The sequence below is a fragment of the Podarcis melisellensis genome, assembly GCF_964234715.1.
Source record: "Podarcis melisellensis genome assembly, chromosome: 4".
Taxonomy (NCBI): domain Eukaryota; kingdom Metazoa; phylum Chordata; class Lepidosauria; order Squamata; family Lacertidae; genus Podarcis; species Podarcis melisellensis.
In genome coordinates, this window is record NC_138531.1 from 62,820,874 (window position 1) to 62,846,982 (window position 26,109).

A 26,109-nucleotide genomic window follows, 5' to 3' on the forward strand; every position below is an offset into this window, starting at 1 on the left:
AATGGATATATAATTAACAGTCTGATATGTTTGTTTACTTTAGTCTTGTGTTTCACATTTCTAGATACTGATGAGATAATTTGGATAAGTAAAAACTTTCCTTCTTCTCTGCTATTACATCCCTGTAATCTGGTCAGACAGGATAGTTTCTCACTAACAAAGTATCAGTCATCAAAAAGTGCCACAATGTTGATATTGAGCTAAATGATGCTCTAGTCCACTCAATCAGGGCAGAGAGAATTTGGCTCTGCAACCAAAATTTTACCTTTCTACTGGAGCCTTTTTGTAGTAAAAATGATCTACAAAAGGGCAGAATCTCAATTCTCAAATCATAGGAAACCAGATATATCACTATGGCACTATTTTCTTGAGGCCACCAGCGTCTCTTCATGCAAAGATGGCTAAATAATGCCCATCTCATTCCTAATATGTCCAGCCCCTACACATTAGAGACCATCACAAATTGCTATTTCAGTGTAGGGATGGATATGCCATCTCTCGGTATGCATTGTTTTCTATCCAACTGACTTTCACAATGGCTTCCCTTCCATTTTTACTTTGAATATTGCCCACTTTGGAATCACATATTGGATATTAATTCAAAATAGACTTTCATTGACCAGTAGTGGATGGCATGGTAATATAATAAGGGACAAATGACATTATTTATTTAAAATACATTTATCTATCACTATATCATAAAGAATCAAAGTTGTTTATTATATACACAGAGACAAAAAAAATTCAAATATATATGAACACCCAACTATTCATTAGGGAAAAGATCTAATCTTGTTTGCCAGAATAAGCCTGGTGGTGCAGAAAAGTTTTCTGAGTCTCTATTAGCAGACCATTTCATAGGACTGGGTCAATGACACCAAAGGTTCTATCCTGTATTCCTATCAAGTGAGCTTTGCCAATTCAAGGGACAACTGATGACATGCCTGTAGATTATCTCAGTGATTGACCTGGGATGTAAGTGTTTAGTTAAACCCTCAATTTGTCCTAAAATTTTTAGGGCTTGAATCTAGCTAAGTAGTAGATAGGCAGCCAAAGCTGGTGTTTTAACTGTGATGTCACATGCTATTGTCATCTACCCACACCAGCTGTCTGTCCACTGCATTCTGCACCACCTGGCACAAACCAGGCCCAAGGGCACACAGAGCATGTTTCAGTATTCCAGCTACAAGGTTACCAATGCATTGAGTACAGTGTGGTGGTGAGGCTATCCCTGTCCAGCAACAGCTGTAGCTGATAAACCAAACAAAGCTGGTAAAAGATACCACAGAGGAGACTTTAGCCTTAAGTGACAAAGATGTATCTAGGAGTACTTCCAAGCACCTGCACCTTCAGAAGGCATACAGCCTTATCCAGAATCAGTAGTTTGCCAATATTACAGTTTATACCATGGGACATGTTACAGATTATACGTTGGAAAGACATAGATCACATCATGGGGATTTTTTGTTTGTTCATCAACTCTTCTTCCTTAGAACCTCTGTCCTCATAGAACTGATGGGACTAGGGAGGATGAGATTAATAAATAAAATTTGCCCTTATTCCAACCCCCCCCCCCAGCTAAGTCACTTGACCTAGCAACCCAGTAAAAGTTATGCTGGCAAAAAGGGTTGTGTAAGCTAAATTCTATTTTAAAGGCTTGTTTTCCCTCTGCCAGGCTCTGGCCAGCTCAGCCAACCATTGCCCTGCTCCTGAACAGAATTTGGAATAAGGGTAAATTACACCAACATAATTTATCCCAGCATAATTTACAGTGGCTTCCTATAGTTTGAACTGCTCTGCCCTTTAACTTCTAGAAGATAACACCGTCACTTCCTCTTTCATGGATATTCTGTAGGGATTGCTTTACATCATAAAATGATAACAATATAATTTACTTTTTTGTCATGGCCTTATGTTAAAATTTCCACCTTTTCATTTCATTTCCTTGCATCGTTTCTTATAAGCAGAAAAAAAGATAATGTGCTGTAAGAAAGGAGTGAGTTAGTAAATGGTACTTAGAATGGAAAGACTGAGCCCACACTGCTGTTGACCACAGACCGTACTTGTTAATTCATTTTAACAGGTTATATGACTTATGCCACAGGAGTTACATCTCTGATACATGTGCTATAATGAGCTAAATATGTGAAAATGGCTTTTTGTTCCTTTGCCATTCCCACCTGTGTTGTAGTAATGCTCACATTTAATTTAGTCACTTATAAGATATTGTAGACTACAGCTCTGTTCCCAGGGTGTTGTCATCTTACAGAACATTAACTCAATAAGTCATTCCTTCTGCTTCCCAGGGATCACTTTCCTCTCAGAATACTACACATTTTCCACCTATGCAGATACCTTGCAGAAGATAGGTTCACAACACTTGTCAATGTACAGTACAGATAGGTCACAGCCAATTTCCCAGCATATTGTTTGATAAGTGGAGTACATTGCAGCTGCCTTTTGCAGTGGGGCTCCCTCTTGGTTTATGATATGCTTGTCACTCAAGAGTTCTACATAATATATTGTTACAGGCTTTTGGTGTGCTAATGCCAATGGCATTGCTGTATCTGCCTCTGCAGGGAAAGATTAGCATTCTGCTATTTGTATTGTTTTGCCATAGAACCAAATATACGTTTGGGCAAGAGAGAGATAAATTAATAATAATGAATAAAAGCATTTTTCACTTTGATCTTCTGTTTGGTCAGTATAGGCATATTGTAGATTGTAATTAATTGATGAAAACTTGTCCAACGTATCTTCAAATGTAAAACATTTGTACATCTTCACATCTCATGTTACATACGCTTCAGGTTACAGACTCCACTAACCCAGAAATAGTGCTTCAGGTTAAGAACTTTGCTTCAGGATGAGAATAGAAATCGTGCTCCGGGGGTGCTGCAGCAGCAGGAGGCCCCATTGGCTAAAGTGGTGCTTCAGGTTAAGAATGGACCTCCAGAACGAATTAAGTACTTAACCAGAGGTACCACTGTACTTTTTAATTTAGTTTCTATTAAAGATTTTCTTGTGTTACAAAGACAAATAGGTAGAGAAAAATACAATGGGGGGGAAAGAGAGGAAAGAGAGAGGGGGATGTTGTTCTTTCATTCTATTGCCTAGTGTAAGCGCAGGGGTTGTGTCAGCATCACATAAATAGGGTGTGTGTGTGTGTGGGAGAGAGAGAGAGAGAGAGAGAGAGAGAGAGAGAGAGAGAGAGAGAGAGAGAGAGAGAGACAGACATTGTGAGAGGTTAGGGCAGGAGTCAGCAAACTTTTTCAGCAGGGGGGCCGGTCCACTGTCCCTCAGACCTTGTGGGGTGCTGGACTATATATTTTTTTGTGGGGGGGGGGAATGAACAAATTCCTATGCCCCACAAATAACCCAGAGATGCATTTTAAATAAAAGGACACATTCTACTCATGTAAAAACACCAGGCAGGCCCCACAAATAACCCAGAGATACATTTTAAATAAAAGGGCACATTCTACTCATGTAAAAACACGCTGATTCCCGGACCGTCCGTGGGCTGAATTTAGAAGCTGATTGAGCCGGATCCGGGTCCCCGGGCCTTAGTTTGCCTACCCATGAGTTAGGGGGTATGTCTCATGCACCTCTGACTTAATTTCAGTGAAATACATGAGGAAGAGTTCCAAGTCCCACACTTAAAACAAGTTTCTAATATCCAGTACTAAGCATTTGTGCCTAAGTGTGTGCCTGAAGCTGTAGTACAGAATAACAGTTAATGTTTTATTGGTCCCCCAAAATGTGTATAGGCATTTTCAGTTGCTTTTAGGAAGCTGAGTTAGTTTAAATTCAATAACTGGAAGGTTTACATAGTGACAGGTGTTTTCTTTTTCTTGTCTATTTTTTTCTTTAAAAAAAGAAGAAGCCAAAAGCATAGTGATATTACTTCCTAAATTCGCAGAGAATTGCCCTGTGGGAATGATGCTACATTAATTGCATGAATGAATTTAAAACACACTTTTTCTTAGGAAACAAAACAAAAAAAGAACAAAGGAGATCAAGCAGCAGCCATCTGCTGTTGTCTCAGTGAAAATCCCCCCCCCCCAGCTGCTATTCACATACTGAATAGGCTGCCCATTGGTGTGAATGGGAGAGGTTTTATTAAAGGGGGAAGGGTTAAACTCTATCTACCCATATCCTGCAATCCTATTGCTACTCTGGCTCCCCTGTTGCTGCCATTTACATTTTAAAAAATGTGCATGCTAACTGAATTCATAAATTTAGCATCACATCTGGTTTGGCCTTATATGGAACTTATGCTAAGTCAGGGGTCAGCAAGCTAAGGCCCATGGGCCAGAAGCGTTCTGCGGAGGTCGTTTGACCAGCCCATGAGCTGCCCCTGAACCGAGGTGCCCGCTCGCACGCATTGCTAAACTGGCGCAGTGCAGCGCAGGGACTCGCTTCTGCAGTACTGAAAATTGCATCTGTGCATGCGCAGACACCCAAAATCACATCACAAAATCACAGGCGCAGATGCTGAAAATCACGGGTGGGCGTGTTCCGGCCCTTGGAGGGATCTCCCCGGGACCGATCCGGCCAAGGCAAGATAAACCTTGCTAACCTCTGTTCTAAGTACACAGGCATAGGATTAGTCTATAACCACCGTCTCTCTCTGCTCTCTCCACTCTCTCTTCTGCCATCTCCTCCAAGGTTGACCATTCCCCGCTGTTAGGGTTCCAATGGGTTGCTCGAGAGCAAGCAGGCAAATGCCTCCCTGCTCGGCGGTGAAGCCTTGCTTTTGATGCCAAAATAAACTTTATCTTTCCAGAGCGCCACTCTCCCGTGGCTGGCTCATTCACTGGCAGAATCCATGAGTGGGCAGTCCTTAAACCTTCCCCAGCAAAGTAGTTTCTTGACGCCCAGTCTACACCTCCCCTCTTGGCGTGAAAGCTTACTGTGCAGGGAGGGCGTGGGTAACGGAGGACCTCTCTCCCCCCTGCTTTGCCCAGGCAAGGCGTCCTGGCACTGCCTCGCCTCCTCCAAGCCCTGAAGCTCCTCTCCACTGGAGGCGTGGTTACTCTCCTCCGCTGAGAAGGAGCTGCTTCCCACAATCCACCCGGCTTTTCCCTTCTCCCTCCTGAGCCGATGGCAGTTCCCTGACACCTACCATGAGTACAGTATGCCGTGTACATTGCAGGACTGTTAACACTGACTTTTCAATGAACCCATCTTCCTCTAATGCGACCTAGCAAAATTATAAAAATGAAACCAGAGGGGGGACATGCGATTTCAAGAGGAATTTCCTTAACCTCATTTTAGAGACCTTCATTGTGACAAAACAATGCTATTTGATGGAATAAACCAGCATTGCTTAAGCAGAAGAGGGGGGGAAATCAATTGTATAGAGAATAAAGTATTCCTTTTGCATCTTGCAAAATACATTTTCACCCTTGTGTTGTATTGCAAATGCAGCGATGTGCTAGTACGCAGCCGCTGCCTCATTCATTTCAGTTGAGCCAGCAGGTATATTGTTCAGTGTATGAGGTGAGGTGAATCCACTGAAATGAAGGAGAATACCTTGGGGGCAGCAAGGCTCCAAAGCTCCTCTGGCTACAACACGCCACTCATTCAGGATGTATGTCTGTTTTGCATCTATGTTTTGTGCTTTTTGCAGCTGGACATTTTGTTGGAATAAAGAGCATGACCCAAATCCAAGAGGCACCAAGTAATTTTATAAATAGCTGAAAGGTCATTGAGTGCCAGGATCAAATTGGGCAGAGGGGAAGTGATATAAACTTATATCCAAAATTAAGTTAAGAATACAGATATGTTTTGGCATTTCAGTGATTGCAGAACACCTTGATGACTTTCTTTGACAACTATAGAAACAATTTCAGTCAAACTGCCTTAATATCTACAGTGTTTCTACCAGAGATAACCTTACTCGTGATTTGCTCTTTCCTTTTGGATTGACTCCCTGATAAAGTGGGGAAATGCTGATTATTAAAGTGTTCTGTGCTGACCAGCTGTGGAACGACTGTGTTTCAAGGCACCCTGGCCTCCAGCTTCATATTGCAAGAGGGGAAATGAGAATCCACCTGCACTCTTGAAGAAGCAGGAAGGACATGGTTTACTTCATACTCCAAGTTCATAGTCTGAAAAGCTCACACTGCTGATTTCGGTGGGCTAGTTTAAACTGTGAGGTGATCGATCCCTTTAGAAAATTACATTTTTTCTTGATTTATCAACATGAAGGCAGGATGTCTGTAGATACTGGAGACCTCTTCTTTTTCACACTGTGGGGGCCTATCAATTTTTGAGGCTTCAATTGGTGATCTGCCCAGCCTGCTGGGCAATTGGTTGCCCTATTTATTTGCCAGAGTTTTATGCACTTGCCCTCAAAATTCACCCCTACTCCCTTCTTTCATGGCCTGCAAAGCATGTTATGGAAGGGTTGGGGGGGGGGGTTGCATGGAGGGCGGTTATGTCAACACTAAACAAAACTGAACCGAAGAGAAAAATGAATATTAATTATTCCTCACTTTACCATCTGTTTTGCAAAACCTTTTAGTAACAAAGATGAAGCAAATAATTGTCAGCATTTTGTTTAGCAAACTTATATTTTAGAAACATTTTAGACACTTACCTTTGATTTCTCTTTAAAGTATTGTTTTTTGGACTAAGCTTTTAGAAAAGAATGAATAAAAAGCCTAATCAGGTGATTTAAAGGTGGGGGAAGAGATATTATGTTTCTTTAATGGGCTTCAGGGGAAGACTATTTGGATTGTAATCTAGTTATATCAGAGATAATGAGGAGTAGAATCCTATTCTGACAGTTCTGCCTTTTGGTTGATATTGAAATTGCTTTTCCCATCTGTGTCTGTGTACATTTGGGAATGACAGCATTGGTAGTTTTGTAAGACAAATAATGGAATGTCTGGAAATAGAACTTTGTTTGCTTTCAAAGAGTGAGCAAACATGATGAAAGGTGCATTTATCATTTGCTATTTAAAATGGTTTCATGTATTGTAGTCTTCTTTCCCCCTTTATTATACCAAACCATGGTGCTAAACTAGAGCAAACTTTATTTTTGCAGATGTTAAATATTTAAAAGAAGAGGATGCAAATCGGAAAACGTTTACTGTCAGCAGCACAATGAATTTCAAAGCAGATCGCAGTGATGATGGCGCAGTCGTAAGTTGCAGAGTAGATCATGAATCTTTGAACTCTACACCGCAGATAGCAATGCAAGTTCTAGAAATACATTGTAAGTAAAATATTTATGCCTTTGATGTTTCTAGTGTATGCATAAAATAAATATTGCTTCTGTTCCAAAGGGAGGTTTGATTAATTATTTGAATTTTTTATTAGTAAATTCTTTCCATTTTTAAGAAACCTAACATCGTTGCAGATTAGTAGGCTTGGATTGGTATCCAGCAGCATTCTTAATCCCTAACTTGAATTTTGGCAATAATCTATGCCAAAATAGGGTTTCTTCATGAGACCACGTCTACAATACATATTCAGGTTCAACATGTATATCTTTACCATATGAACACTGAATATAGTTCTTGTTCAGAATGTTTACTGGAGACTTCCTAGTATGGGCTATGAAATGGTGGTCTTTCATAACAAGTTGAATAGGATGGCTAGTTATTATGATTGGATTTCAACATCATGCCTATAGTTTAGAAAAGCAGCTTATTTGTTACTATTTATTAGAAATTTAAAAATAATATTTTGGGGGTATACTGATTTGTTTGCAAGATTCTATAGCCCCAAATACCTTGCTACAGTATTGATCAGAAAAGAACACTGCCTAAGAGAGAAAACTTTGTCATTTTTATTAGTATATTCTTCTCATATTTCAAGCACCTTGTGGTGTGTTTGTATAAATGTGTATGTGTACACACAGAGAGATGCACATCATTACATTACATTAATCCTACAAGCTGTAATACTTGCCTAATGCTGTAAATCAAGGCTGGTTAACCTGTGACCCTCTACATGTTGTTAGACTGAGACTCACATCAGTCCCAACCAGCATGTCTGATTGTCAGGCACTGTGGAAATATAGGCAATCACCCTGTTCACTCAAAAGTTTGTATAAACGTTTGGCTCATGTTCTTGTAAATTCTATTGTTAAAACTACTATTATTAGGCTACAACTGCCATCATCCCTGACCATTGACCCTACTGGTTGAGGCTGAGAGGAATTGGGATCCAACAATATATGGAGGGCACCACATCGGCCAGCACAGTTTAAAGTATTGGGATATTTCTTTTCAGAACTAGTAGTCATTGTATTATTTCACATTAAAATAAAAATCGCTGAAGAACTTCAGTGAGCTACTTTTGTCAAAATAGCACCACTATTAGATAGTTCTTTTGGGAGCTACTAGTATAATACAAAAGACAACTTCCCATTTTCCCAGCATTTGTAGAGCTCTCTTCACCTCAGTTTAGTCACAAAGCAGTTTGACATGATATTGTAGGTGCAGAAGTAAAGGATATCATGGATACAGAAGTAAAGGACACCAGACATGGTCAATATATTTAAAACAATGTCTCAAAGAATAATATTGATCTATAACATCACCAATTCCTTTGCGTTAACAAATGCCAGAATTCTCATTGTTTGCTCCACAAATGACTGTTCACTAGTTCAGGGATATTTAGCAGAAGAAAGAAAGCCTTGTCACAGCAAGTTTGGAAGCCTGCTCTAAATTTGTTTTTACATTAATGCTAAAGTATTGGGATTCGTTGAAAAGTGCCTAAGATAAAAATTAAAAAATCCACACAGTATCAAATGCCTTTTTCGAAATGCAGCTTATATCCATGGCTGTAATTGATGCCTATTGTTTCTGCCACATATATATCCATCCCAAAGAAGTGAAATGACTTGGTAAGGCACTATACAGGAGACTATATTAACATACAAATGCACTTGATTCATCCTACCACTTGGCAAATGAGGACCATTTTACTTGGACCATCCTATGCAGGAGTGGAGTGCCAACTTGAATAAAACATTGTGGGTAAGCCTTGCCCCACATAATCAAACACATAAAAGAGGGAGAAAGGGTAAAGGACCCCTGGATGGTAAAGTCAAGTCTAAGCTGACTATGGGGTGCGGTGCTTATCTCGCTTCAGGCCGAGGGATCAGGCGTTTGTCCACAGGCAGCTTTCTGGGTCATGTGGTCAGCATGACTAAACTGCTTCTGGTGCAACGGAACACCGTCACGGAAACCAGAGTGCACGGAAATGCTATTTACCTTCCCATTGCAGCAGTACCTATTTCGAACTGCTTGGTTGGCAGAAGCTGGGACAGAGCAACGGGAGCTTACTCCATTACGTGGATTCGAACCGCCAACCTTTCGCCAACCTGTTTAGACCACAGCGCCACCCGCATCAAACACATAATGCAGTGCACATACACAGTATTTGAATGGGAATGCCCAGCCCCTTTAAAGATTTTATTGTGGAGGGCTGAAGCCCCCATGGCTCCTATGGTCCTATATATTACACAATTTAATATAACATTCCTCCGATCTTGTGGATATGAAAACCAAACACTTCTTATGGAGAAGCTCATGCTTCCCAGCCATTGGGACAGAATGAAAAGTGGAAGTTGGTGCTTTCAGGTTCATCTTGACCACCACTGCCATTGCAAAAGTACGGAGCACAAAAGGAGTGCTGTATGCAAATAGCTGTTGATTAACTTAGTGCTTTTGTTCTCAACAGACCTAAGGAGTAACTAACTTCAAATACTTAGGGTGGTTGTGTGGAAAGGGGTCTTGTGGAAAGAAAGGCATTTACCGTACTTATCTCCATAGTCCTGTAGTAGACAGTGAGAGCAGATTTAAATCCTATTACAAAAAACAGCTAGTGTATATGTTGATCTGCTTCCTTTATTGTGCTTCTGCAAACTCTTGCTTGGCCAGTTGGCACAGTGATATGCAGAGCATAGCCTAGGTGTGAGACAGAGCTGCTTAGCAGCTGCAGCTTCCAAAATGCAAGGGAGTGTGTTCAGCATAAATCAATAGTTCTGATCTTTTTTGAAAACTATTTTGCAGATGTGCTGTCTCAGTTTGGTACCTATTCATATAGTGCTCTGGTTTCAGCTAACAAAGGTAGAGAAGCCCACAAAGTAGAAAAAACAACATACAGTTTAGTAGCTAGGAACATTTCAAAGTAGGATATGATAATTTCACAAACCATTTGGTGGTTACAAGGAAAGCCTGGACAAGCTCAGTTAGCAACAGCTGGAACCATGTCAATTGACTGGCTACAGCACAAGCTTAATCTACGAAAAGCAGTTTGCCTTGAATGGAGGAATGGTCATTGCAAAGCTTGAAAGATCAGCATACATAAAAATGAATTATTCAAGTTCTACATGCTCCCTGGTCTCTTAAAGTGAACTCTTAATTGTGATTAAAGAGCATCTGTGCTATAAAACTGTCAATAATCTAATCACAACCAGTGTACATTTATAGCCATGTAAGCTCTAACAACACTTTGATTTCATGGTGCTATAGGAAAGTTAAGCAATGCAATTATTCAAAATTGTATAAATATCTCTTATGGGGCCAATGCTTAAGATGGCATCAATAGAAAAACTGAAACAAAATCAATAATACTGAGCTTTGTATTATGACTCCCTGTGAAGTTTACTTTTCTGGTTTCAATTTTTTAATGTGGTAGACCAAAGAAATCAGTGTTTTCAAAAGTAAATGAGAAGTATCCAAGAACAACGACTCTCCTATTTCCCTTGAAATATTCAAATTCAGAAATAATTATAATTATCTGTCTGAATTATAACGTAAACACTATAATCAAATTTATCTTATTTCAACCTTTCAAACTAATGAATGCTCAAAACAAAGAAACTTAGGAGATACAGTAAGCAGTAAAGAGTGTCTGCAAACATGAAAGTTCAGTGCCACAATCTGCATGTTTAAATGAGTTCAATTAGGTTAATGATGGATGAAAATAAGAATTCCATATTTTAAATGTAAAATAATTCAAAACCATGCAGGTTCATTTACTACTAAACTTTTATCCTCTGAGAGGCTTTTGGGTTCAAAGGGTTAATGTGAAATCATCCGATTGATTATCTGAAGGGCTATCCTCAAATACAGCTTGCTGATAATGAAATATATATTGATAATGATAATATATATTGATAATGAAAAACGTAATGATATATCTGTTTATCTGTTTATCTGTTACCTATCTATCTATCTATATCTATCTATCTATCATCTATCTATCTATCTATCATCTATCTATCTATCTAATCTATCTATCTATCTATCATCTATCTGTCTCCTGGTATCCTACAAAAGCACCATAAATGTTTCAGAAATGGGCTGCCAGCTGCATACAAATAATGGTAGGGTACAGGGCATATCTCATATATGTACCTAATAATGCCAAGTAAAACAATATGTTTTACTTGCCATTTTCATACCGCTTGATTGTAGAAAAAACCTCAAAGCGGTTTACAAAGATTTTTAAAAAAATACTATCCCTGTAGAAGAACAGGTATTTAAGGAGGAGTGGAAATTTTTTGTCAAGTATGTTGAAAATAATTGTGCACAGTTGAAAATATTATATATTGATGTAAGATCTATGCCTGCTCCCAGGATCAGCACTGAGTCAACAGTTCCATTGCAGGCTCATTCCCTACACCCCAATTGCCACATATCAAAGGTGTCTTCAGGGATACTGTCAGCAGTAGTTTCCACCCACCTGCTTTTTGGGTGGGTGCCCTGGGGCACCCACTGGCAGGGCTGGCAGAACTCCCCTGCGCAGTGCTTCATTTAAGACACAATGCTTCATTCATGCAAGATCATGATATCAGAAATTGGCAGAGAATAAAGCCACTTTAAAAGCATATTAATTTCTATGCTTTTAGAAAAATAATAGAATATATGTTTGTTTTAATAATGTCATAAACTAATCATGGTATTGACAAAGTGATAAATCAGAGGAAGCGACGTAGGTTGACGGAGTCTCCTTCTAACTTCCTGAAACTCAGCTGGTTGAAATACAGAAGTTCTAAGTTCTCTAACACCTAAGCATTTTGGAATAAAGTTCATAGTAGGCCAGATCTTGTTGTTTTCAGCTAGTTGAAACAAGAGTTGGATAAACATCAGGCATTGGTGGAGGTGGGAGAAGAAATGATGCTCCTTGCACTTTTTACATTGATCAGAAACTAGACTGGAGAAAGGACTTCCATCTTTTGCTTGCATTACTTAAGCGGGTTAAGTCACATAAAACATAGACTATGAATTACCATAATCGATCTAGACTCTTGTTTATCAGCAGTTCTTTGCACAGAGCACTTGGGTGCACTCCAGCACTGCCTTTCCAAAACATGTTGTAGTCTCACATTTATTTTGGTACCATGACAGTTGTCTACATGTTGGTAGCTTCTCATTATGCTGACAGCATGATGCTTCCTTCTAATCTTATTATCCAGGATGCCAAGGTCTCACATAGCACTCAGTTAAATTCAGCAGAAAGTTCCAAACTGAAATGACAGAGAGTTCTGTGTTTCATTCATTTTGATCCTTCATGGCTTCTCTACTGTGAGCTTGAAATTTGTTATAGATGATAGTTCTGCAGGTCTGGCAGAGTCCAGATTAACCCCAGGCACTAATTTTAACTAGATTCAGACAAATCAATCAGATCTTTTAAAAAAATGTACATGTGATTTCCAACTAATACTCATGGGAGAATAATTATATTTTATAAAAATGCAAATTTAGTGACCTACTTTATTTAAAAATAAAAATAAAAATCTCTGCCTAGGCAAAGCATTGCCTTCTCCCTCCCCCCCACAAAATTCCCAAAGTGGTACTGCAAGAATGGGCATTCATTCCTGGAAATGTGTTGTAGATGCACAATAATTACAGCTTGATGATAGGTGGGTAAATTTACCTTTTCGTAGTGTTCTTTTATGCTGCTCACAATGGCTGACTAATATCTCATTCAAGCTGACAGAATTCCCTATTCATCCATTGTTAGTAGCAAGCTAAAGTGGAAGGAAAATAAGGCTGTATGCTGATGGTCCTCATCTATCTATGCTTAGGCCTAATTGCAGTCATGTTGTTGTTTTTAACATAAATCACATTGTTATATGTTCAATAGTAACTTATTAGTCAGGAATTAAGGAAAGCACTTTTTATTGACTGTTGTTATCTCATGAGCACTGTATTGCAGAATGTGAACTCACTTGTTCTTTTTTTATTCATTTCAATACAGTAACTTGTTCTTAAGTATTATTCTTAATTTGTCATTCAAATCTATGCATATACAAATTATTTGGGAGAATGAAGCTAATTCTATTGACATTTGATATCAATAGGATTTTAGTATACTTTGGCTTAATCATGCCCATAATCTTTTTTCCCTTATGATCTACAGAAAATCATCTGTATGGTGTAGTAGATCCATTTGTTGTTGGTTCCCTAAAAACATATATAGGCCTAAAATTTGTTATAATTTATTAGGCATAAAATACCAAATGCTTCATTCAGCTTGCAATTAAAAGAAATGAAAAAAAAAATGTTTCCTGGAATAATTAAAGAAATGTCAGAGTTATAAAAAAAAAACCAATTTCCTATGTGATTGCCTTATATTTATATTTGCAGACGTAACGATTTGAGAATATTTATGTACAAGTAAAAAGACTGCAGTGATTAGTGCTTTTAAGTAACGTTTTTGAAATTGCTGGGTACATTTATACAAATGTGTCCTTTTTTAAGGAGCAAAACCAGCAAGTTGGATTTGCCCATGTAATTACGAGTGCAGTGTGTCTTCCTGGAATACTATATCACCTCTTTTCCACAGCTATATATTTAGATGTTTTGGAAATGTGGCTGTGATTTGTAGAGACACCAAGCTAGGAAAGAAATCAATAGAAATCTGGAAGACAGGTACTATAAACATGTAGAATATGAATATACTAAAATACTAAAATATCATTTTACATTTTTGAAATCAAAAGATAATAAATGAATTAGTTATGCAGGAAATGGTATAAAAGCTCTGACTGAGTAGGGGTTTAGCTAGTACCAGGTGGTCTTTTTTCCATAATCTTTCAGATTACTTCTTGAATTGTTGTGGTTCAGCGACATAACAATAATAAAAACATTAGAGAAATATATTAAAGCTTTAAATATTCAGGAGTCATTAAGTCATAAAGTCATCGAGATATAACATTAGTTTTAGTTCACTATTTCAAATAAAGTGGTGGAAGCCAAACTGGATACATGGTGGATTAAATCATACTAATTTGCTCTGTGACACAGAGAGAAGGAACTGCTGATAGACTGCACAAAAATTAAATAGGAATATAAATATAGTGTAAAATGAGTTCAACAAGGCAAGATTAGAGAGCAGGTGCACTCTAGGATATGAAATGCTATTAAAAAGATCTTTAAAACTTCACCCACACGCAATCACTGCATTAGTATGCTTCAGTCTGGAGCACTTGTTCTCTAAGGCTGGCTGCAGATGTTGTTAAGTGTGGCATGGTTATATTTTTAAAGACCCACACCCAAATGATTTCCAGTTGCTGGAAAGTCCACAACTTTTCCTTTCACCAATTCTTTTTATCATTCAGTGTAAATAAAAGCTGAACTCTCATATTATTAAGGAACTTCAATGATAGTTGTTACATCTGATTTGCCAGAATAGAGTGTGTGATCAGCCACAAATCAAAATTAAAAATGTGGGGAAGGTATCCAGTGAAGTAGTTCCATGAGTGCAGGGACTTCCGGCTGTAAAAAAAGGCACTTGTCCTCCCTCTCCTCTCTGGGTTTGCCCCCTGTAGCACCTCAATCTTTTCTGGTGGTTCCCCCAACCCTCTGGAACAGATTTAGGAAGGGCACAGGGGTGCAGGGAGAGAGAGAGGGAGGGGACGTTCTGTTGCGTAAGTAGAATCCTTCAATTAATGGAATGACTTTGTTGGATACCACCCATGGATTGAAGTAGACCTGCTAACTGTAATTTACACTAACTCTGGTTAGTGAGTACCTATGCACCAATAATCATATTTACATCCATCTCATTGCTCTGAAAGAGGTTCCTCCTCCATTGATATAGACATTGTGAATAGACAGGTAAAAGTAGCTGTCCCTGATGTTTCCCTAAATAACTTCTCCCAAACACTCTAACATGTTTATCTCCCAAACACTCAAACATGTGTATCTGAAGAAGTGTGCATGCACACGAAAGCTCATACCAAGAACTAACTTAGTTGGTCTTTAAGGTGCTACTGGAAGGAATTTTTTTTGTTTTGACTATGGCAGACCAACACGGCTACCTATCTGTAACTCTAACATGGCCACAGCTTTTATCTCCCCTCCATCAGATGAAACTCCTCAAAACTCAAGTGGGAAGAATGCACCATCACATATTTGTGCACGTATCAGTTATCTTTCTCAGAGCTCTATTGAAGTTCTCAGCACATCTCCAAACAGTCTATGGCTCTGTTCCAGAATAGGGTTTGTTCACTTATCTTTTCATCCAATGTGAAGGTGTGTGGTTGAGCCACTGTCTGGCCATTAGGTCCAGTCGTGACTGACTCTGGGGTTGCGGTGCTCATCTTGCTTTATTGGCCGAGGGAGCCGGCGTACAGCTTCCGGGTCATGTGGCCAGCATGACTAAGCTGCTTCTGGCGAACCAGAGCAGTGCACGGAAACGCTGTTTACCTTCCCGCCAGAGCGGTACCTATTTATCTACTTGCACTTTGATGTGCTTTCGAACTGCTGGTGGGCAGGAGCAGGGACCGAGCAACGGGAGCTCACCTCATCATGGGGATTTGAACCGCCGACCTTCTGATCGGCATGCCCTAGGCTCTGTGGTTTAACCCACAGCACCACCTGCGTCCTAGTACTTAACCTCTAATTATTTCAAGTGATTGATATATGGCAGCTAAAGGGCACAAATAAATAAAAAGACAGAGGAATTGGTATAGTTAGGGAGAACCTGAATCATTCAAGGTGTGGGGGGTGTCCAGTGGGAGAAAAGTGTTAAAGGAATTGCTTAAAGAGCAGTTTTAGCAATGTTACAGAGAGAGATGGGGAGCTACTTGAGGCAGCAATGTGGTTTAAAGGGTACAATTCTCAGTCCACTTCCTCAGGTATAAGTACCATTGAGCAGAATGGAGTAAACTTATTAAGGAGTTGTAAAGTTGCCCATTCCAGCTCAGCAGTGCTCAACCTTTTTGAAAGGTTGGGGCACTGATATAGTGCTACCTGAGATAACGTAGAAACAAATTTCCCTTTCTACTTCATTGTGTGAGAGTGATATTCCAGCGATATTCCAGAAAAAAACCCAGTCTCTGAAAATAAATGGGGACTAGTGGAAATTAACTGGCAATAAGCTTAGGGATAACAGGAAGGTCATACTACTTGATACACTGTATGATTAGCATGTGGAGTTCTTTGCCACAAGAAATGAAATACCAGCTGTTCAGAAACAAATTGGGATATCCTCTCAGAGGATTTTTTGTGGGGGGGGGGGGAGAGTCTTCATGACATACTTGCTGCCTTCCCAGAAGCATCTGGCTGACTGCTGTTAGAAATGGGACTCTCTACTAAATGGTTCCATGCTCTTATCTAGCAGGTCTTCTTCTCTTCATATCATTACAGAGTTTGCGTGCCACCCCTAATCTCTGCCAAGCCATAGCAAGATTACAGGGGGTTCCAGGCATTCACTCAGGGCCATTTTTCCCCATTGAGAATTCAGGCACGGCAGAGACTGCAATGTTTTAAGAGATATGGTTTATTTTATACACCTGGGTCTTGGTGGAGGAAAAGAGTTCACAGCATTACCTCTCGAGCGGGGCTTGTTCCCCACAGCAGTGCAGCATCAGAATCCAATACATTTCCATACCTCTGACCCACTTTCAGATGGTTCTTAACTTCAGCCCCCACAAGTTCTCCCTCTTTCCTTCTTCTCCTTCCCAGAAGACCCCTTGCCAAGCAACTCCTCCCTTTCTCCCTGCTATTCTAACCTTAGTTTTAAATGTGATGATTTTCCTTTGTTACACCACACCCACGTTACCCTGGCAACTTCCTCCTCAGTTACCTGTAGGGTTTTTTTGTATTGTAGATGGGTTAATGTCAGGGCCACCATCTCCCTCTGCCCTCTGTCTGGCACTAAAACAAGCTGCAGCCTGTCAGCTCTAATTAAACCCCAGCACCCAAGAATCTAGAGGTGGAAATCTGGCACCCAGGAATCTGAGGGATCCCTGTTCCCCCACTAACTCATAACATTATGAAGAAGGAAGACGAGTCAGAATATTTAAATGTAAACCAGGGTTAAATGATATGTCTACACCAAGCCTAATGTTTACAGGACATGTGGACACCTGAACATCTTGACTCCCAAAATGGAGAGAGAGCTGAACAGCAAAAGGTCAGATATAAAAGAGCAATGCAACATTACACACATCCATACATACTAGCGATAAGACAACCTATTGTTAGGTCACTGGTTTAATTGGTTTAGTTTTGTTATTACCTAGGAGTATAAGTTCCCAGGATTTTGGGAGGAAGAAAAGGTGCTTTAAACAGATTCTGACTGTGTGCACACCATACATTTAAAGCACCTCTCCCCCCCAAGAATCCTGGGAAATACACCATTTACAATTCCCAGCACCCTATTAAAACTATAGTTCCCAGGATCTGTGAGTGCATGCTTAAAATTTGCTTTAAATAGACACAGTCTTAGCTTGTGAGTCCCTTCTAGGGACTCACAACATGGTCCCTTCTAGGAACATTCTCAGAGTGGATTGGCTTTATTATTTGTCAAAGAGCTAAGAAAAGGCCTCATTGAAAAGCCTCCCTGAAGTGTAACACACAACTCCTGCTCCCCACCCTATTACTCTGTTTCCTTAGCAATGCTTAACTTGGATTTGCTTACTCAATGCAGACATTTTCCCCAAGTTTGGGAAGTTTGGAGAGAGAGAAAAAGACCTATCATCTCCAACTGTTTCAAGTATTAAAGCGAAGTATGAAAAAACAGTCTGTAGAATCAAGCTTTGACACTCAAGGTCTCAGAAGGAGAGACAGCAGGTGTATATTTAAGCATTCTCAGAACTTTCAATCAACCATTTAAAGAGCTGAACACAAAGGGATTAAGGATATTAGCTTTCTTGAAAGTACCTAATTGAATTCAGCAATTCATATTATTTCTAAGAACTAAATAAAGCTTTTCTAATAAGTATTCATGCCGTGTAATAATAAGAGATATTTTTTTTGTAGAAAAGAGTGGAATGAAGGAAAACAAGCACATTTCTGAAATGTAGAATTTATGTTGTGTCCCCCCCCATATCTTTCAATATGGTTTTTATTTCTGTAATATGTGTGTACCCTGTATCACTTGCTGACCTTTTATCCTCTTTAAATCAAGATAATCATCATCATCACATCTTCTTATATATTTATTTACTTATACCCCTGACTTTTTTTCCTGTTGGGGCTCAGTCATATGGCAAGCTCCCAACACTTCTGGTAACTACCCCCAAGTGATTGTGTTCAGGGTTTGGCTTGCCTGCTAGAGAGTCTCTTAAGTGATCGCTTGGTTATACATCCTCATTGTAAATCAGGTAGTTTTGAATCAAAGGAAAGCCAGTTGCCTCCAGGAAGCCCACAAGAAAAGAATGAAAGAAACAACTTGTTCACTCCAGGAAACCAAAAAGAAAAGAAGGAAGGAAACCATTTCTTTTCTTCAGAACCCATCATTATATATGTTTCTTATATTTATCAACAGTGGTGGCAGTTATAACTAAACAAAGCCATTGGAAACACTTTCCCAGGTGGAATCTGATAGGGAAGTGAAGGGATGGCTGCAGTGCTACAATTTTTCCTAGTATGATCCAGCAGGCATATCAGGGCTAAGAAATGTTTTCTTTAGACGTAGTCAGGGGAGACCGTAGACATTTATGTTACAGACCTTTTCTAATGAAGCTAGGTCATGTGAATTTGAACATGAACTGATGGGCTAATTAGACACTGTTTTTTGTAGTTTAACGGGTAATCAGGTCAGAGCAAGGTTATTGCAAGAAATGGACTTTACTGCAATGAATAGTGATTATTCACATGGCTAATGAAAGCTGAGCTTCCCAAATGAAAGTGTTAACAAGCCGTGAAAGAATAGAAGTACTTCTAATTAAAAATGAATATCAAATGCAAAATACCAAGAGAAGAAGAACTGCAGGCACCAGATTTGTTTGCAAAAAAATGAATAAAGATGTGCAAGCAAATGCTACCCAAGCTAGATAGTTGAAATCCATATAAGTAATGCGGTCACTTTACTGTTTGGTATTTTGAAAGTACATGTTCTGTGTAGTAATTAAGAGTCTTTCAACCTAAGAATAAGAATAAAACAGAGATGGCTAGCCTTCTTCAGGCTGAGAGCCACATTGACCCCTGATCAATCCTCCAGGGCCTAACTGGTGGGTGGAACGTGAGCATAATCATTTTTTTCAATTATTATTTATTGAGGGACACATTTTGAAGGTCTTGAGAGGTCATAAAACCTTTTGGCACAACAGAAACCTATCAGGAGGCCTATGATTGGTTAGATGCTGCAGTCCCTGCCACACTTGTTTCGTGTTGTTATTGGCTAGCCAATTCTCCACCTTAAGCTTATATTGTTGTTTTGCCGCCTTAATGCCTTTCCTGAGCTTTGTTCTTGCCCTCTGTATATATATATCTATGTTCCCTGCCTTGAAGGCAGTATCCCAAGCTTTCAGGAGTGATCTTACTTCAGCAGTCATCCAGGATTTGCTGTTCCAATAGACTCTAATACACCTCTCCGTTATTACATTATTGGTTCACACTTTAATATAAGAAAGTACAGCGTCTGTGTATCTGTGCAGATCTTGATGTTCAAACACGCTCCAATCAGTACTTTCAGAAGAATCCTGGAGCTGACTGAAAGCACCCTCTGACCAAATTCTAACAGTTTTTATAACTGGCTGAATTCTTAATAAACACATGGACACAAATGTTTAGATTAATGAGATAAAATAAGCCACAACTTCATTCGTTACAGATGTAGAGTGGTTTGGTTTGGCATTGGGTGAAACCAGACTATGTCCTAACTCCTGCCTGTCTGCAGGGAGTCTGCTAAGGGTAAACCACCTGTAGGAGGAACACTATGATATACATCAATTAATAGCACCCCCAGGGTCCCCGATGGGGTCATGGCATGGCCCTAGCCCATGCCCAGGTTTCAGATAGGATCCATACCCCCAGATCCCTTTAACAGGATACCCTTAACGTGGAGGGGCAGGTGGAGGCAACAACCTCCCTTCCCATAAACAAGGCTTACCCAATGCCTAACCACCACTCGAGCCCCAAAGGCTCACTGCCAACACCCTCACACCTGAAACCAATCTCTAATGCCCTTAGCGATCAACCAGCCAAATATTTCCCATATCAGAAAGGTGAAAACCATCATTGTGAAACAAGGACTCCTGGTAAAAAGTAGTGGCGGGGAACCGTGTTACCCGACCATTCAATAGTTTCACCTTCCGTGCCACTGCACAATTAGCAATTTTGTTGGCTGTGTTGATTGCCACAGGGTGGGGGCAATCATGCCAACAATGCCTCTCCAAAAGCTGGAACCAGATTAAAGTGGAGTCCGGGTACAAGGCAGCCAGCCCTCCCACTTACCTCATTGGCCAGCCGGGGGGGTGTGATGTGGGCAGGAGTTCCTGTGATGCGGGCGGCATCCCTTTGCCCACAGTTGGGTCACTGGGAGGTCCTGGATACCCTCCCGCAGCAGGAAGGGGAGCGGACTTGGCAACCGCTGTCTGCCCAGGCCTAAAGATTCCTCCTTAACATGGGCCATCAGTACCTTTTGTCACTTTGACACCTCTATATCAGATGAGACCCTGGGTTGGAAATGAAGCTTAGCTTGTATTTTTCCACTGGTCTGGAATCTTCCTTTCAATACTCCAAATATTAGCTAGATCCTGTCATTCATTAATTTCTTGGGTTTTAGGGAGGTCTCCCCCCCCCAAAAAAAATTATAACAATATATATGTCTCATAGTGAGTGGATGGTGCTAGTAGAATAGGAGCCAGCAGTTGTCTTCAAGGAATGTTTTGTTTTTGTTTTATTTACTACATTTATATTCCATCTTTCCTCCAATGAACTCAAAGTCGCATACATAATTCTCACCACATAGTTTATCTTCAAAATAACCTTATAAAGTATGTCAGGCTTTGAGAGAGTTACTATTTCAAGGTCATCCAGTGGGCTCTGTGGCTGAATAGGTATTTGAACTTGGGTTTCCCCACTCTTAGGCTGCATTCAAACGACACTTTCCCCCATCTTTCCAACATTTTCTTCTTTGTTAATTTATGTGGTTGATGTTCCACACAGCATAAAAACCACTAGTGGAAGTTTAGCACTCAATTTCATGTTAATTTTTGCCAGGAAATAACCCCCAACCATTTACAACCCTGTTAACTTGGAAAATTGTAGGAGTTTTGCACTGTAATTTCATGTGACAAAGTTGGGGGCTATATCCCAGCACTAGCATTATAATCGATAAATCTAATACAATAAAACCCATGTCCGAATGCAGTCTTAGTCCTGCACGGTAACCATTACACCATGCTGTCTCTTTTACTTTTCCTGATAGAAGTGAATGTCAGATTATATGGGAGAAAAAAAGCACTGGAGACAACAGATAAAGTGGGGGATATACCAGTATTTTCAGCATGCACCAGGTTCCTTTTCAATTATGTTTTGGATTGTTGCCAATTTACATTTTTTGATATAATTCAGCTGGATCCAGTGTGGGCCTAGCCAGACCTTATTCAAATGTTATTTCATCTGCAAGTTTCATCTGTGATTCTTTTCTTTTTGCACACTCTAGTGACAAGGACTGACTTTTCTGTTGAAAGTTGATTGCATAAAACAGAAATAATATTTTAAAGTTTAGCATGGATTATATACAACAGTGTGGTATTCTTATCTGATGTCCCCATAAAAATGGTTTGAGGGTTTTTTTAAAAAAAAACAGACTACAAGGGATGTTCACAAAAGAGGGAAATACTGTTGCATTCCTGAAAGTATATCCTCAGTAATGCAAGGTTTTTTTAAAAAAGAAATTTATAAGAGCTCATGGAAGACTTTCTATTATGAATTCAGATTACTATGCCAATAAATATGTTCATTTGAATATACTTTTAATGCAGTCTTTTTTTGTAATAATATTCACATCCATCTACAAAGCAAAGGTTGTGTGGAGTGCTTGTTATTCATTTTCAGTAGATTCATTTTTCTATTTTCTATTTCAATTGCAAATCTGTTTATAACCATGCTCTCCAAGGAATGCCCACAATGATGTAGGGGTGTCTTTATTTTCCTCTAGAACACAGCTGTTGCTTGTTCAGTGATTCATTGGTAGACTACAGCATGCAGCACTCAGGGTACAGAATTGGGGTAGGGAAGAGGTCCAGCACCCTTTCTGGAGAGTGTTTCTGTGTGGCAGTGAAGGTAGCAAGGCTGCTAATTCAGCTGAGTAAAGGTACATGGCTACAGAGTGAATAGCAACTGCTGACACTAGCCACTGATGGCATCACCTCTACCAAGCATGATTTGTTGTTCCAGAAACTGTCCTGGCAGCTTTTTTGTTACAGTGCAGCACCCTCTTGTAAGGGCATTAGGCCCCCATCCATATTCGGTGGTGCTCAGTGGCAGAAGCTATAGTTCACCAACAAGCCACGGCACAATCTCATACCACCACCTGGTCTTACAGTTGGCAAAGGAAAATATATATTAGAATCTTAAAGTCCATGGATATATAAGCGAAATCTCACACTGTTTAAATGCTTTGCATAGTACAATGTGTGTCCAGTTTTCATGTAATTCATCAAATATTATCTTTTCCCAGATCTTCCGTCAGTTAAAATAATCCCTTCCACGTTATGGCCAGAAGAAGGACAATCTATAACTTTGATTTGTGAATCCAAAGGAAAACCACTGTAAGTGATTTAACAAGCAATATATTTTTGTTATATTCTTTATTCTCCTTTGATTGCAGCCTCTGACTGCAAAACTCTACTGTTTTTCTCTTGTCCTGGGGTGTAAAGTGATCTCTGGTACTGAAAACCCCTTGAAGCATGTCTTCATTAAGTGCCTATGGAAGACTGGTCTTTTACTTTGTCATTTATTTTAGTTTTGGGAAAGGATTCCTGCTGTGCATTTTTTTAAAGTAAGCTATTTCAACCTGAAAGGATTGCAGTCTTATTTGCTGTTCACATCGTCAGACTGATGATAGGTACATACTCTCAAAGCCTCACATCTGATGAAAAAACTTCTAAAATCAACACATTTTTTTTATCCAAGCAAAGTGTTGAACTCTTTGCCTGCTTTGGTTGTCATTTACATGGTAATTGGAAATTTAATGATATATGCAAATTGTCTTTTCAACTATCTCACTTTTAAAATAGCATTAAGAGAGTGAAGCTGTATATGTTTGAGTTTCAGCTGAAATTACTTTTTTCTTCACAAACCTTAAACCCACTCCCGAACTCTTATTATTCTTATTACTACTACTACTACTACTACTAGACAGCATCTGCCACTTGAGGAGAAAATAAAAATAACCCCACTATTGCATTACATGCTTCCCAGGCATAACCTCCATATTTATTTTTATTTAGTGTATTTATATACTGCCTTGCAGCTGAATGGCCCCCAGGGCAGATCACAATAAAATACAAATTACAGGCTAAATCCATTTCACAAATGGAAAAACTTTTTTCCCATTTGTGAAAGGGACTTGGGTCTAGCAAACTCATAGTGATAAGAAAGGCTTCAGGAGTAAACCCAAAGGAATAAACCATAACCACTGCCTTTCAGGATATCTTTGAGAAAAGAAAAGGCTATGGGGTAAACTCCTCACAAATCCAGAGTGGAGTCTCTAAGATGGTTGGATGGCATCTTGTATGCCTCCTTCTGGTAATTCCTGCAGTCAGGCTGGTACCAAACATACTGCTCTGCTTTTCTTTGGACCACTTCAGCCAGGCCGCATGTGGGGTCTTGTTGTCTGGGCAGCCTAGGACCTCCATACACACTGCTCAAGCTAGCACCCCAGAGAAGTCTCTTCTGGGCTGCTAATGCAGCAAAAACAACATGGTTATGAGCTCTTGGTCTCTGGAGCAATAGCAGGCACTGTGATTCTCCAGCGGTTTGACTTCATCCCCGGGGTTGCACTCTCGAGACAGACAGATGCCAACAAAAAAACCCTTCACTCTTTTTAGGAGAGGAAGCAATTCTAGAACACAAATGATATTAGGGTAATTTAGCTGTTTTTCTATGTAATCTCTGCCTCTGCTGTTTCTTTGTCTCTAGTCTACTGGACTTTAGCCTGTTATTTGTCTGTCAGAGGTGACACCAATTCTTCAAGTGCTAGCTGGCTGTTCCTGACACATGTATGTCCAGCTTCTTCTTCTCCTGCTGCTCTTTTTTTCCATAGCTAGTGCATAAGCAGTGTGCAGATCAGCAGTATCTCATTTCTTCAAGCCTATGGCTCTCTCTTATCTGACACTGCCTTCCTCTCTCCTTCCAACCCATTGTTTTTCTTAGCTTGAGGTGTCTTTCCTGGGTTTCTGGTCTCCTCTCCACTCAGGCAGGCTTCTGGACAAAGCGTCTTAATTTTCTGTTACTCACTGCAGTTCTTCATGGTCCAAGAACTTCAGCTGTCCATCTGCTCCCTGTATCTTCTTGGCCACTCTGGTCTAAGTGCTTTTTAGCTGGGCTACTGGGTAGTGGCTGTTGAGATAAGGCTCTCATCTACTCACTTAGGCCTCATTTGCACTGTACAGTGGTACCTCGGGTTAAGAACTTAATTCATTCTGGAGGTCCGTTCTTAACCTGAAACTGTTCTTAACCTGAGGTACCACTTTAGCTAATGGGGCCTCCTGCTGCCACCATGCCGCCGCCGCACGATTTCTGTTCTCATCCTGAAGCAAAGTTCTTAACCTGAGGTACTATTTCTGGGTTAGCGGAGTCTGTAACCTGAAGTGTCTGTAACCTGAAGATTTTAACCCGAGGTACCACTGTACATTTAAAGCAGTATCAATCCACTTTAAGCAGTCATAGAACTTTTGGAACTGTAATTTGTTAGGGGTGCTGACAGTTGTTAGGAGACTCATATTCCCCTTAAAGAGCTACAGTTCCCAGAGTGGTTTAAGGATCAGCCCCTCTTCCCAAGGCAGTCTGGGAATTGTAGCTCTGTGAGGGGACTAGCGGTTTCCTAACAACTTTCAGTACCCTTAAGAAACTCTAGTGCCCAGGATTCTTTGAGGGAAGCCATCCTTACTTAAAGTGGCATGATATTTCTTTAAATGCATAGTGCAGATGGGACCTTAGAGACTCCAAACTTTTCTTCAGCTGCTTGTGGGAGACCATCACAGTGAATTTCACAGTTCTTAAGAGAGCCACTGGTGTTGCTGCTGGTAACATTCTGCTAGCTTCTGCTGCTAGAACATCAACTTCATCTGCTCCAGGAATCTTACCATTCTTCCTTCTATTTTACCTCAGGCACTCCTTGACACATAGTCCTCCTTTTAGGAAGCAGAATCCCACTTCTAGCACCAGTGTTAATGCATATCCAATCTCCAACCAGTTGGAGTGTGGTGTGTCCTATCATGTTAATTTGAGCAGTTGCATATTCTGGGAACTATTCTTGTGTAAGTTGCTCCCAAATCTGTCACCATGAATCTGCTTCACACAAATACAGGACCACGGCACAATGGCAAAATTGACAATGTGAACTGGACCACAATGTGAAACTAATGTGAAATTAATGACATTGAATCTGAAATTCAGCAGACACAGCTCTCTCTCTCTCCAACTCTTTGTCTCTCTGTCTGTCTCTCATGCTTCCTGTCTCTGCGTCCCCACCCAGTGTTTCCTCCCACTTCATCCCCTCTGTGGCATATTCCAGGCCTTTTCCAAGGGTCCCAACTCCCCCAAAATATTTTTCAAGTGTTACAATGGAGAGGATGGGGGAGGGAAGCCTTATTGTGCAGAGCCTGTGTGCAATCTATGTGTAGTCAAAAAAATTGTAGCTACATTTTCACAACTTACATTGAAAATG

General features: G+C 40.0%; 1 protein-coding gene across 4 annotated transcripts in view; it reads left to right on the forward strand.

Moving 5' to 3' along the window:
• CADM2 (cell adhesion molecule 2) overlaps window positions 1–26,109 on the forward strand; it is a 366,183-nt gene that overhangs the window by 266,900 nt on the left and 73,174 nt on the right. For all 4 annotated transcript variants that reach the window (XM_081907886.1, XM_081907888.1, XM_081907889.1 and 1 more), the window contains 2 exons: window positions 7,058–7,228; window positions 22,897–22,987. In XM_081907886.1, the coding sequence (XP_081764012.1) occupies window positions 7,058–7,228; window positions 22,897–22,987 (262 nt within the window). The remainder of the gene's footprint in view (window positions 1–7,057; window positions 7,229–22,896; window positions 22,988–26,109) is intronic.